General features: G+C 38.4%; 2 protein-coding genes across 2 annotated transcripts; one reads left to right on the forward strand and one right to left on the reverse strand.

Annotated features, from left to right (window-relative positions):
• Positions 1 to 3,252: 3,252 nt before the first annotated feature.
• C9H11orf71 (chromosome 9 C11orf71 homolog) lies at positions 3,253 to 3,887 on the reverse strand. The gene has a single exon (XM_003129884.3). It carries the CDS (start codon positions 3,704 to 3,706, stop codon positions 3,329 to 3,331), a length of 378 nt encoding a protein of 125 aa, XP_003129932.1. The 5' UTR covers positions 3,707 to 3,887; the 3' UTR covers positions 3,253 to 3,328.
• A 131-nt stretch (positions 3,888 to 4,018) lies between these two features.
• Positions 4,019 to 12,098, forward strand: RBM7 (RNA binding motif protein 7). The gene is made up of 5 exons (XM_003129877.6): positions 4,019 to 4,140; positions 5,025 to 5,187; positions 5,943 to 6,030; positions 8,763 to 8,853; positions 10,589 to 12,098. Exons 1-5 carry the CDS (start codon positions 4,045 to 4,047, stop codon positions 10,946 to 10,948), a joined length of 798 nt encoding a protein of 265 aa, XP_003129925.1. The 5' UTR covers positions 4,019 to 4,044; the 3' UTR covers positions 10,949 to 12,098.
• Positions 12,099 to 14,528: the final 2,430 nt, after the last annotated feature.

Consider the following 14,528-nt stretch of genomic DNA (forward strand, 5'->3'; position numbering starts at 1 on the left):
TCACCCTATTTGACCCTTAGCACAGGAACTTCCATATGATGCAGGTATGGCTGTGAAAAGAAACGAAGAAAAAAATCCTTATGGAAGTACTAATTTGGGGGACTATTTTTTGTATTACTCTTAGAAAATTCATTTTAGGACAGCATAGTGATGTTAATTGGTGATATTAAAATTCATTTTGTAAACATGGTTTTTTAATGACATGGACTGCTCTTACGCAAACTCAGCTGTCCCTGCTTCAGGTAATTTCATCTGAAGAGGTTTATTTTGATCCTTGCTTCCACAATAGTCTTTGTGACTTCAGGAAGATATAACTTGGACACTAGGGCAGATGTTAATAACAAGGAGAATTTAGGCAGCCATTGGCTCAGATTTAAAACAATGGAGAATTTATGTGAACAGGTCCTCCTCTTGTCAAACAAAACAAGAATTTTCTTTTACATTATCACTCAATCAAAGCTCTACTCCTGAGGACCCTATGCAAGAACGAACAGAAATTACATCATTCCCACTGGGTCCTCCTCTTGTGTGCTTTTGTGCACATTTATGCCAAACTTTTGTTCCTTCATGTACAAATCTCAGCCTTCTTTCCCTGAAGATAAGGAATATGAGCCAAAGCTGTATTAATGTTGTTCCATCTCCTAGAGTTATGTGACCCAGCTGGCCTGCCTAGGACAGCCCTATTTATGCCTGTTGCCTCAGCATAATTGATAGTCCCCTCTTTCCCTCCCAAGATAAGTGTGGTCAGCTTATGGACCAAACTTCACTTTTCTCTTCTCACCCAATTCTCCATTTTCAATTTTAACCAAGTTTAAAATTGAAAGTATAGAATTAAAGATTAAGTGGGAAAGAACTGGAGTTCTTTTTAATTGACAGGATTTAGCATCTATCTGAACTTTGCACGGTTAATTCATTACCTTGTGAGGTGATATTTTCCATTATTAGGCATCTCTAAGTTTTATGAAAATCCTTCTTACCTTCAGCCTTGATTGTATTATTTTTCTCCAATCTAAAACTCTTAGCCATAGGTTTGGGATTCTTTTTCAACCACAGGTTATCATAATACCAAGCCAAAAGCGTCCATCGTATATTATTCACTTCTTTTTGGATATCTAAAATACTCTTAGTTATATACTATCTTTAGGAGAATTGAGAAAATAATCACTCATTTTTTTGTGTTATATGGTTCAAATGAGGAACCTGGGTTGAATGGCTTCAAGGCTCTATCATTTACTAGCTGTATGACCTTGGAAAGTTTACTTCATTTCTTTGTGTCTCGGTTTCTTGGCAATAAAACAAAAGTATAATACCTTTGTTATGGGCTGTTGTGAGAAGCAAATGACATATATAAAGCTCTGTAATGGCAGAGACCTTGTCTGTCTTGTTCATTACTTTCTTCTAAGTACCTAGCACACATAGTAGGAAGAACAGAATATGTTTCAATAAATATCTGAATAAACAATAAATAAAAGCTCCTAGCACTCTGCCTTGCACATGGCACTCAATAAAATGTATCTATTATCATTATTATTTGTCTATTCTAGGGCCTCACCTGCAGCATATGGAGGTTCCCAGGCTAGGGGTCTTAATTGGAGCTATTGCTGCAGGCCTACACCACAGCTACAGCAACGCCAGATCTGAGCCGTGTCTGCGACTCCACTGCTCAGGGCAAGACCGAATCCTTAACCCACTGAGCAAGGTGAGAGATTTAACCTGCAACCTCATGGTTTCTAGTCGGATTCATTAACCACTGAGCCACGACAGGAACTCCAATCTATTATTATTATTTCAAACATTTTTCTTATGACTAGGTTTCCAGACTTCTCACTTCCAGTCACTTTCTTAGGAAAGCTCCCTGGCTTGTCAAGCTTTATCTGAACATGATTACAGACAAGATTCCAATGGGAAAAAGCTAGACCACCTGCTTACATAAGGAGTTAGAACTTAAACAAAACCCACTAACTTTCTCCCAATACCTTCCTTTAAACCTTGGGAAATATATGGTTAAGACAACAAAAAAAGCTACAGATAGAATCACTAGCCAGTTAAGAGAAGAATCAGGGTAGTGCAATACTATGGAAAGCCATTGCAAGGATGGCTTATTCTCATCACTGCACTGCATTGCACCCCACAGCACCTAATAAACAGTCCAGTGTAGTGATTACCTATTGATTGATTAGCCTCTTCATCTAGAGTACACTCCTTTATTTCCTTGATAGCAGGACTATGTAAAGTTTATCCACTGTGCTTAGCGCTGTAAAGATCTTCAAATATTGTTGAATGGTTGAAAAGGAAAAGACAAGAAAGCTTAAGAAAAATGCTGGAGTAAATAAATGAGCAGCTTCATAATATGAGCCTATTAAGATGAAGGTTTCCAATCTTTTTTTTTTTTTTGTATATTTTGGGACAACAGATTGAGATTAAGAAAGCTGGGATTGAATACAATAAAATGAGAAATGTAAGTGTAAAAATTCATTTGGAATCTCAACAAATTGAGAAGTTATAAGTTAGTTCACTAATTTGAAAGAGTAGGAGTTCCAGTTGTTGCTCAGCGGTAACCAACCCGATTAGTACCCATGAGGATTAGGGTTGGATTCCTGGCCTTGCTCAGTGGGTAAAGGATCTGGCATTGCCAGTGAGCTGTGGTGTATGTCGCAAACGCCGATTAGCTCTGGCATTGCTGTGGCATAGGCAGCTGCAGCTCTGTTTAGACCCCTAGTCTAGGAACATCCGTTGCTGGTGTGGCCCTAAGAAGAAAAAAAAATTATCTGACAGATTAGCAAGGTTTAGGTTTCATTTTTGTTGTTTTAGTATGGTTGTGATTGAAGTTTGTAGATACTTCTTGAGAAAAAGTGGAGGGGATGGAAGAAAGTGTTAAGGACCATATGATAGGATGAAGTGTTGGGCTACAGGCGGAAGGATAAGCCAGAGTAACAAACTAACAGCACTAAAGATCAAGGGAACAGTCTGTGGTAGAAACGGAGGCAGTTAAGGAAACTCAGAATTTCAAGTTTCAAGGTAGGAAAAACTGCCAGGTTTGTGACTACCTCAAAAACTCTCTGCTACTTCCGCCCTGCTGATCCAATTATCAGTCCTTCTGATCCAATCAATTATCACGGCTGCTTAAAACCATCTGAATTAATTAAAAACTGTTCCTTCCTGCTAGGCTGGCGTAACAGGACTCCTACCTATTTTTATAGTGAAATGAAAAGACGTCCCTAATTAAAAATAAAGACTTCGGTTGCACCAAGAAAGGATTTGAGAGAAGCCTTGTTCACAAGCTAATGGGGGCGGGGGGCGGGGGGCGGGGCGGAGGGAGGTGTTCGTCTTAGGCCGAGAGACGGGCTGCAATTACACCTCCAAGTGCCACCAGACGTTGTTGCAGGACACTTCTCAGGAGATCGAGTTTCACCTCTGGGGCAGGGTACGGTGAGAATCTGGCCTGACGGCTCCGGCTCCGCCCATCAGGTTCCCGGCCCTTTATAAAGCGGGCAGGGCTCTGGCCACCAGTAGGTGCCCGACGGCTCTCGGTCCGGGCGTTTATTCGCATAGCCGGCCGAGGAAGTTCTGGAAGAATAGCCTCAGGCCTGGTAACGAGGAAGCTGTCCCCAGAGACCATCGCCAAAGCTAAGGCCGCAGAGCTGAGGTCGCCGTGGAAAGAATGGTAGCCACTCCTGCTCCTCTGATCGCCGGAGGACAGGGCCATTTTCAAACACTGCCTGCAGTATTTGCGTTACGTCCCTCGGTCAGGGCAGGCCCTCGCGCCCTCGCGACTCCGCAGATCAGTCCAGCCGGTCCTGCCCGCGGAGTCTGACCGCGCCGGAAGCCATCACTGCAGCAGCTGATCAAGAAACTGCCTCTACCAAGCGCTCTTCTCGCGAGCGTGCGCAGTTCGTCAGAGCACGTCGACGCCACTGAGAGCCGGCGTGATTGACGTTTACGTCCGTGACGCCACAAAGCGCGAGGACGTGGGGTTTCTGAGAGTGCGCAGTGGGTGCGCCGGCGGCGACCCTTCGGCCTTTTTCGGGAGGGGGCGACGCTGAGATGGGGGCGGCGGCAGCCGAAGCAGATCGCACGCTCTTTGTGGGCAACCTTGAGACGAAGGTGACAGAGGAGCTTCTTTTTGAGCTTTTCCACCAGGTAAGCGGCTGGGATCAGCCTTTTCCTTTCGTTTTCCGGCCTGTGTAGGGCCCGGCCCAACGGCCGTCTCAGCTTTCTCGGTGCCAGCGGGACGTTCAGTCCCGGCACCCGACAGGTGGGCTGGTTGAAGGTGGAGGTCGCGCTTAGAAAGTGAGGCTCTCGCTTAGTGTCACTTTATTAGAAGATCCCTGCCTAGTTCTGGCCGAAGTGATGGCTAAAGGTCGTGGAGGGTTCCTCAATTAAGCATTCCCCTTGTAGAGATTCAGGGCTTCTAAGTGACCTCGTATGTATGGGTCCGTCACAGAGCTGCGCGTTTCCTCTTCTTTTTGCTTTTTCCTCTTGTAAATTACATTTCGCTATCCTTGTCAGTACCCTTTTGCCCCTGAAGTTTCTTACAAAGTTTGCAGCAAAGATAGACTCATAGATACTCCATAGGAAAGCAGCATTGTCGTGTTTTAAAATCGGTATTATGTGTTAATCCTGTTCCCTCCAGCTCTATCCTCCAACAAGTGGTAACGTTTGACTGATCAATATAAAAGTAATTTTTAATCCAAGAAAACTACTTTCTTTTGCTCACAATAACCGTTAGTTTCTATGCAGCGGGAAAATGAAGGATGTTGGTCGCCCGGTTAAAATGCTGCGAAATGTAAATTCAGTGATTGGGTTACCAGATCCTTATGGGCTCCCTCCCCCACAAATAAGTTAATCTAATTTTCATTCATGTCTATAGGATCTTTGACCGAGATGGGAATCTATGTGTATCCAATTTTTTTACAGTTCCTGGTTACATTTTTTAATTTTTTAAACTTTGTAAATATTGAGTATTTTCCTGAAATTGCTTTATTGAAAATTCTGAACACTTTGTTTGTTTGTTTTGTCTGTAGGCTGGGCCTGTAATAAAAGTGAAAATTCCAAAAGATAAAGATGGAAAACCGAAGCAATTTGCATTTGTGAATTTCAAACATGAAGTATCTGTTCCTTATGCAATGAATCTCCTTAATGGAATAAAACTTTTTGGAAGGCCCATCAAAATTCAGTTTAGATCAGGTAACTATTCACTGATGAGGTTTGGGAGGGAGGTTGTTTACTGCTTTGTTTTTTAAATTTTCTTATTCAGTTTTAAATAACTTCTTTTTGGATTAAAATGCTTTAAGCTTTGTGAATAGTAAACTATATATATTCCTGAAAATGGGAATTGACATTGATAATAACACTGACAATATGGATTTTAAAAGTTATAATTTTAAAATGAGCTTAAATAATACAAGAAAAAGAATACATATAGGTATGACTGGGTCACTTTGCTGTATAGCAGAAATTGGCACAACATTGTAAATCAGTGATACTTTAACAATTAAAAAAATGAGTTTAAAATTTCAGTTTGGGTTTGTGAAAAGAACATAAACTTTGTTAGAATGACTTGAGTTTGGGTTCGTGCTCTGAAAAGAGCAAGGATTATTTCCCTTGGCTGCTTTGTAATTAACTTCTAAAATTTTTGATCATTATGTGAGGATGAAACTTTCTTTGTACTCAGTCTTACAGTTTAGTGTGGGGATCACAAGATCATGGCCAGATTATGTGTTTATACATTGGATAGTACCTTATTTGAAACTCTTGGTTTTGGATATATCTGGTATTAAACACTTATAATTTTAACTCTGATGAACTATAAAATGGTCTACTGAAATCTGAGTTTTTCTCTTTTAACTGTGTCTACCTTTTCGGAGTGATAGGGCTGAGGGAGATGATATTTCAAGTTAAATTTTCTATCAGTAAGAATTTCTCCTATTATTTCATTTTAGGAAGTAGCCATGCCTCACAAGAGGTCAGTTTGTCATATCCCCAGCATCATGTTGGAAATTCAAGTCCTACTTCCACATCTCCTAGCAGGTAATATTTCTCACCTATTGTTAAAATCATTATCAGGGATTTTTTTTTTTTTTTAGGTAGTGATCTCAGAGCACATAGTTAGTGATTTCCTTCTTTATGCTTTTTATTCTTCTGCTGAATTATTTGCTGTTGGACTATATATATATGTATATATATTTTCCCATTATATATAGTTCTTTTAAAATGGATACATATACACCTATATTTATGTTCATTTGTAAAGACATACCCACACTAATGTATGTGTATATAACTGAAACGAAATTTCTCAACATTACTTACCCTTGCTACTGTTTTATTTTTTAATTCACGTTAGTTTTATGACCACTAATTGGTTATTGCTTGCAGTTTAAAAATACGTATTAGTAAACATACTATTGGACTAAGTTAATAGAATTGGATTCTCCATCTTTTTCTAGCAGTTGTGTAATCTTAACCTAGTCTCATTTCTCTGGTCCTGTCTTTACATTTGTAAGGAAGAGGAGTTGATTTGAATGCTCTCTAAAATCCCCAAGTAATTTTATTTTCTTTGTGGAGGTTATTTTACCAGGGACAGTTTTTTCCTGGTTATGTCCATAGAGCTAGTTATCAGTCATAATAGGCTTCATCAAGAAAGAGTTAGCAAATACCCGTTATATGTTAGGTACTTCACCAAGTCCTTAGCATTATGATTTCACATTATTCCTCACAGCAATCTTATGAGGTAAGGATTATTCTTAACTTCTTCAAGCATTGGGCTTGTTTTCAAGCCCAGGCAGTGTGATTGGGTAGAAAGTGTTTAGAAAGTTTTAACATGGAGAGATGATACAAGTGAATGAGGACCTGAAAGAAGCCAGTGTATCTAGATCATAATGAATGAAAAATGGAGAGTAGTAGATAATCTCGGTAGAGTAGGTAGAGGCCAGATCATATAGGGTCTTTCTTATAGGCCATAATTAGGGTTTTGAAATTTCACCCTAGGAACAGTAGGAAGACATTAAGAGGTTTTCGGTAGGATAGTAAGAGGAACAGGTTTAGATTTTAGTGAATTTCTTTGTTGCACTGGAAGAGAATTGTAGGGGACAAGATAGACCAAAAATAGAAAGACCAGTTAGGAAGCTATAGGTATCAGGGTATTGGTATTAGTGGCAAAGAAGTTAGTGGACTGAGGTTGATGGTTTGAATTAAGGTGCTGCCAAGAGCTGGAGAGAAGTGGGTAGATGGGAAAAGATTTTGGAAGGTGAAATTGTAAGGAAGCAATAATGTGCAAGGGGTACACTTTTGGTATCTTTTCTTGCCAGCTGACATTGTGTTTATATGCTTTTCAGTACAGTTGGAATTTGAAGCACCTTTAACTACTTTATAGAATCTCAGAAGATGTCTTAGGTGGAAGAAAAAAGTTTGTAACCCCTCTTAGAAATTCTTGGGGGGAAAATACACAAGTAAATACTTTAGTTTTAATCAAAGGCTAGAGTGTACATGATTTTTATACTCTAAGTAAAATTTGACTCCCTTAGCGTACAGATATATAATCCAATTTAGGAAAATCCCACAGAAAAAGATGTTAACTATAAGATAAATCAATTGGTGATTTGATTCCAAAGGCGTACTGCTCTTTTTTTTTTTTTTTTTTTTAAGGACCACACCTGCAGCATTGGAAAGTTCCCAGGCTAGGGGCTGAATCAGAGCTACAGCTGCCGGCCTATGCCGCAGCAACTCAGGATCCAAGCTGAGCACCACAGCTCAGGCAACTCCGATCCTTAACCCACTACCCAGTGAACAAGACCAGGGATTGAACCCAAGGCCAGGAATTAAACCTGCATCCTCATGCATATTAGTTAGGTTTGTAACCCACTGAGTCACAATGGGAACTCCCCAGAGGCATATTTTAAAGTAGAATTAATTTAAACCCTTTTCTGAGTTTTTCTGTAGAGCAGGTTACCTCTTTAGGAAATAAGGAATAAGGTTTAAATCCTTAAAATTAATATGTTACAGAACTCTTAATTCTTTACTCCCTAAAACCTATTCTTTCCTGTCTCATTAAAGGTTTTATAGCTCAAGCCAAAATCCTGAATTTTGTCCTTTATGTCTTCTGTTTCCCCCACCAGATATGTTTAATCGATCAAATCTTTTTCACTTTAGTTATCAGTCTAGGCCTTTGGGCTAGCCCAGGGATTGATGCATTTTTTTCTATAAAGAGCCAGGCAGTTGATATTTTGAATTTTGCATGCCTATGAAGTTTCTTCTCTGCCATTATAGCACCACACATATAGTACTATAACTAAAGAATTTGACTGTATTCCAATAAAACTTTGTTTAGACCACCTGGCCTTGGCCCACAGGCTGTGGTTTACTCACCCTAGTCCTTCCCTCAGCTGGAATATGTTAACCTCCACACAGTTTTGTTCAGCTCTCACTTAAAGTATGTCCTTTTTAGAAAGGCCATCCCTGACTAGTCAAGCTAAAATAGAACCCCTTCTCTCTCACTTTAACTTGCTCTCTAGTCATTTATTCCCCTGTCATTGTAACCGTATGAAATTGTCTTATTGTCTGAATCCTTACCCCAGCTCCATGAGAGCAGATACCTTGTTGGTCTTGTTTTGTTGTTGTTGTTGTTGTTGTTTTTATTTATTTATTTTGTTGTTGTTGTTGGTCTTGTTCATTCCAACCTATGAGGACTAGGTCTTGCTCATGATTGGTATGTAGTAAACATTGGATAAATGATTATATGTTGGTTTTCTTATTTTTTGCAGGTACGAAAGAACGGTGGATAATATGACTCCATCAACACAGATACTTCAGAGATCTTTCTCTTGTTCAGAAAATTTTCAGAGACAAGCAGTGGTAGGTTAATTTTTCAACTTGAGTTGCTAAAAAAAAATCATAGTTAAAATATTCGTTCTTAATGAAATTTTCTTAAAATAATTTCTTAAATTTTAGTTAGACCAGCATGATCTTTGTAGATTGATCACTCATTTTGGTTTACATTGAGCTGAAATATATATTTAGAAGACTGAAGATAAGTAGAAGAATTACATCTCAGATTTGTAACTTTCTTTAAGCATTGTTGGTATTGAGGGTGTGTGTGTGTGTATTGCACATTTTGGAAACTCATTCTCTAATGTTCTTGTAAGCTGTGCTGAGTAACTTCTTATCACATACTATCTTTAATACTTAGTATTAATACTTTAATATATTGGAGTCTTTTAGACCAGCTTCCTTTTGAACTTCACATGTTTTTCTGTAATAATAGCACCAAGAATACTTTCTTAGGTATCTTTTGCTATTTCATCTTTGTCTTTGATCAGTCTCCAGATCCTTCATTTTTTTCTTTTTCTTTTTTTCTTTTTTTTCTTTCTTTTTTTTTTTTTTTTTTGCTTTTTAGGCCGCATTCGAGGCATGTGGACATTCCCAGGCTAGGAGTCAAGTTACTCCACAGCCACAGCAACTCGGGATCCAAGTTGTGACCTACACTATAGCTCACGGCAACGGCAGATCCCTGATGCACTGAGCAAGGCCGGGATCCTCAGGGATACTAGTCAGATTTCGTTTCCGCTGTGCCACAACAGGAACTTCTTTTTCCTTTTCTTACATTCATCTCTTCCTTTTTGTTTTCTTTACCTAAATCACAATCTTGGCTTGTGATCTCTAAGAGTGAAATAAAATAAAATTGAGAGGCCAGTATAAAGGGATATCATCTTTTATAAACATTATTTTTCTCATTTTGCTATAGACCATTAAAAAAAATCAGCATTGGTTAATGTCTGTCCATAAACAGAATTTGGGAACCACTGGTCTAGTCATTTACTACTTGTCTCTGTTTTCTTCTCATTAGTCCATGTCGTACACCACTTCAAAATTACTATTAGAACTCTGTTTTGCTTATCCTCCTGGCTGTTTGACTTTTCATTGTTTGCAAGACAAAGTTAGAATTCTCTAGCCTTGTGTTTTTACCCCCATCATCTGGTTTTTAGCCCCATCATCTGGTTCCAGTAAACCTTTGTAGCTTACCATCCATTAGTCACTGCTCATGAGATGTATAACCTGTCTTAGAATTACTTGCTGTTCTATGAACCTATTCTGTTTCCCTATTGTTTGTGCAGTTTTCTTTCTTTGACATAATTCCCCCTTAAAATGTTTTTCCTTAAAATACTCCATCCATACTTTGAATACTCAGATCATATGTCACCCTCATTAGACTCTTCCTAATGATAGTGAGCTTGTGGCTCTTAATGTGTTCATCATGCAGTAATTTACATTACAGTCACTTTGTATGACTTCTTCCCTTCTGAATTGTGTTCTGGAGGGCAAAGAGCAGTAATTCTGTACAAATATCTTGTAGACAGGGGACCCCCCCCCAAAAAAACCCATAAAAACAAATATCTTGTAGACATATATTGGAATGGATAAAGCTATTGTATTGTACTACTTTTAGTTGTGTTTAACTTAAGATCCATCTAGGCAAAGAGTGATTTTGGTTTTCTATTATTGTGTTTGGCTAACCATGGCCAGATATATATTGACTTTGATATCTGGAAATATTTGCTGTTGACATTTCCTTCTTTTTCTCTTCCCTTAGATGAACAATGTTTTGAGACAGATGTCATATGGAGGGAAATTTGGTTCTCCACACCTGGATCCATCAGGATTTTCGCCATCAGTTCAGTCCCATAATCATTCTTTCAACCAGTCTTCAAGCTCCCCATGGCGCCAAGATACACCGTCACAGCGAAAAGTCAGACAGAATTCTCATCCCTACCTAGCAGATAGACATTATAGCCGTGAACAGCGTTACGCAGATCATGGGTCTGACCATCATTACAGAGGAAACAGAGATGATTTCTTCTATGAAGACAGGAATCATGATGGCTGGAGCCATGACTATGATAACAGAAGAGACAGTGGTAGAGATGGAAAATGGCGCTCATCTCGACACTAACAAGTGTTCAAATGATGTTTTTATAGGGTCATTCTAGGCCCTTTTGGTTAAGTTGGCCTGGGAATGTTTTGTTAAAAAACTGTATAGAGCAGCTTTACAAGTTGCCACATTTCTTTATAAAAATTTTAAAACACCAGTCCCATACAGAAATGAGAAGAATTGTGGTTCTAGTTTTATTACATTAATAACCTTTCACCTCAGGGTTTTAAGAAGAGGAAAGGGTTTTATGCAAAAGAAAGTGCCACAATTCCTAATCATTTTAGACAATTGAGGAAAGGATGTATTATATGGATTAGTTGTATTATGAAACAAATATTTTAATTATTTGTTATCTTTTTGTATTGCAAGTTTCTTGTTAGTGACTCAGATTTTGGTGGATATAATGAAAACATTCAAGTTGATAGTCTGAAATGACTCAGTATTTTGTTAATGAGAAAATGTAATTTCAGTGATTCATTTTACTCACATTTGAGGAAACTTTTTGGTATAAAGTTTGGGGATAAATCATTAACTTCTTAGAGAACTTAAGTGTAAGTTCTGTGACATGCTCTTAAGTTTTACCCTAATTGAGCATTCATGTGTAAATCTACACATGCTATTTCATTATAAAATCTTAGAATTTGCTCCTTAAATCTTAATGTTTGATGTATGGCTAAAGTGACTCAGGAAGTTAATTATCTTGAAATTATTTTTTTACAGTAAAAATACAGTGTTAATGTAAATCCCCCTTTTCAGGAAGAACAAACATGTAAATGCATAGTCAGAAAAAATGGTAAAATGTCCTACTGAAAATATACTTTTTGGATGAAAAGGTTCACAAAACCTTTACGTGCTGCCTCTATCACTCAAACTTTAAAATTTTTAACATTTTCAAAGTGCCCAGGACATGTATAAAAGGACACATTTTATTATGGAGATTGTACAAGTCACTTTTTTTGTTTTTGAATATTTGAAAGAATTTAGTCTTAAACATTTTCTGATTTAAAATTTTTTAAATCTTGTTTAACAAAACTTTTATGTATTAAGATGCTGTTTCCCTTTCATTGTAGAACTTGTTTGTAAAAATTCATTCCTTGAAAAATTCGGATCCTTTTTAATATTGACAACATTTGTACTATACTGCTTTTTAATATATTGAAAACAAAAAGGAGGGGTGTGTCCTTTTCTTTTTTTTTTTTTTTTTGACGTCACTAACTTTAGGGACTTTGTACACAAAAAGTTAGCAACACTCAATGATTGCCTGGTATTAAAACTATCAGTTCTCAGAGCATTCTGGAATACACCTTTTGTACATACCAAACTTAAACTTTTAGAATCAAATTTTCAGTGACACATGGTTTATGTTTCTGACACTTACTCTCCCAGTTCTCTCTAGGAATTTGTACATTTGGTTTTCTGTTTGTAAATGCGTGTAGTTTTTTGTTGTCCAGGTAGATGGAGCTATTCAATTACTCAGCTTAGAGAGTGTTAAGATCAAAAGTTTCTGGAGTTCCCATTGTGCAGCAGAAACAATCCAACTAGTAACCATGAGGTTGTGGGTTTGATCCCTGGTCTCTCTCAGTGGGTTAAGGATCCAGTGTTGCCGTGAGCTGTGGTGTAGGTTGAAGACGTGGCTTAGATCCCCAGTTGCTGTGGCTGTGGTGTAAGCCAGCAGCTATAGCTCCCATTTGACCCCTAGCCTGGGTGGGGCCTTCTATGTACTTTGGGTGCAGCCCTAAAAACCAAAAAAAAAAAAAAAAAAAAATTTAAAGTTTCTGTTGGCTTAAGTCATTTAATAGTAGAAGGATTTGTTTCCCATGAGTCTGTTTTCAGGTGTCTTACCTATAAGAAAACGTTTTTGGTAGCATTTGTAGATATTAACAAATACTAATACTGCTTTATTGCAACTTATCTGTGGGTCATCCATTCATATTGATTCACAGGTGTCCCTGGTTCAGAATAATCTTTTTCTTTTTTAATGGCTTTTGGGACACCCCTTGTGAGGTTCCAGTGAATCTTTTTTACTTTAGTCTCACCCAGTCAAAAGTAACCAAACTAAATAAATGTATTGTGTAAAGGGATAGGACAAAGAACTGAATACAGCTGGTGAGACAATTCACCAAGGTTCTGGGAGCTGCAGGAGTAGAAAGGAAGAGACTGTTTCCTGTGGAGAGCGTTTTCTCCCAGAGTGTGTTGCATGAAAGTACTCTCACAAAGTGTTCTGCAAAATAACAGGGCTCTGTAGTCAAATGTTTACTAAAAATGTACTAAGACTGACTTTCTCTTAAAGTGACAATGGCACCGTAAAGCTTCTGACAAGTGCTATAGTAAAGAATGTTTATACCTAATTGCATTTTTCGAACTTACTTGACCCTTATTTTACCATCTTATATGTAACAAATTAAGATCCCCTCATAGAATCTTTGACTCCCACCTCCAATCAATCATCTGAACATTTCATATCACTTTCTAATTATATTGTGTAGCCTCATCTCTCTGCTGATGGCCATCATCCTAGAATGAGCAATCATTACCTCAACAGGTTCATTCTAACAGCACCATAATGTTGAAGTACCAATTCATGTACTCCCATAGTGCCCTGTATTTTTCTCATCATAGCCTTTTTTTTTTTTTTTAACTGTGTTATAATTTTCTATTTATTTGTATCTCTCTAGACAACTCCATGAAGGCCAGGACCTCATCTTTTTCAGCATTGAATTCCCAGTATCCAGTGCCTGGCATATATATCATGGTAAGTTTCAGAGGACTGTATGAAGGAACATTTGTCAAATGACTGAATAAAAAAAGGAGGCTTTGGAGTTCCCTCATGGCTTAGTGGGTTAAGGATCCAGTGGTCACTACTGTCACTCTGGTTACTGCAGTGGTGTGGATTCCATCTCTGTTGCAGATGTGGCCAAAAGAAAAAAGCTTCAACATAGAAAACTTTGGGCACAGATTTCTTAACCTGAACCATCATTACATCCCAGCATAAAAACTGCTTCAGGCATTCCCATCGTGGCTCAGCGGAAACAAGCCTGACTGGCATCACACTGGGTTAAGGATCTGGTGCTGCCATGAGCTGTGGCATAGATCACAGACGAGGCTCAGATCCTGCGTTGCTGTGACTGTGACATAAGCCAGCGGTTACAGCTCCCACTTGACCCCTAGCCTGGGAACCTCCATCTGTTGAGGGTGCGGCCCTAAAAAGACAAAACAAAACAAAATGTTTCATAATATACTGTGCCTTTAGTTTTATGTATTTATTTTTTTCAGGGGAGCTGCTCCCGCAGCATATGGAGGTTCTCAGGCTAGGGGTCCAATCGGAGCTACAGTTGCCGGCCTACACCACAGCCACAGCAACGAAGGATCCTTAACCCACTGAGCGAAGCCAAGGATGGAACCCATAACCTCATGGTTCCTAGTCAGATTTGTTTTTCTGCTGTGCCATGATGGGAACTCCCTGTGCCTTTATTTGTTTTTCAAATTTTTAAGAAGTTTTGGATCTGTATTCATGAGATTTTTCTTAAATTGTCTACCTTAGTTTGAAATTACGGATCTGCTAGTTTTGTATACAAATATTTATGCCCCACATTGAAGTGTT

The sequence above is a fragment of the Sus scrofa genome, chromosome 9, assembly GCF_054392235.1.
Source record: "Sus scrofa isolate SSC_HxYL_T2T_F1_AM1 chromosome 9, Sscrofa_HxYL_maternal_Yorkshire_Landrace_v2.0, whole genome shotgun sequence".
Classification (NCBI taxonomy): domain Eukaryota; kingdom Metazoa; phylum Chordata; class Mammalia; order Artiodactyla; family Suidae; genus Sus; species Sus scrofa.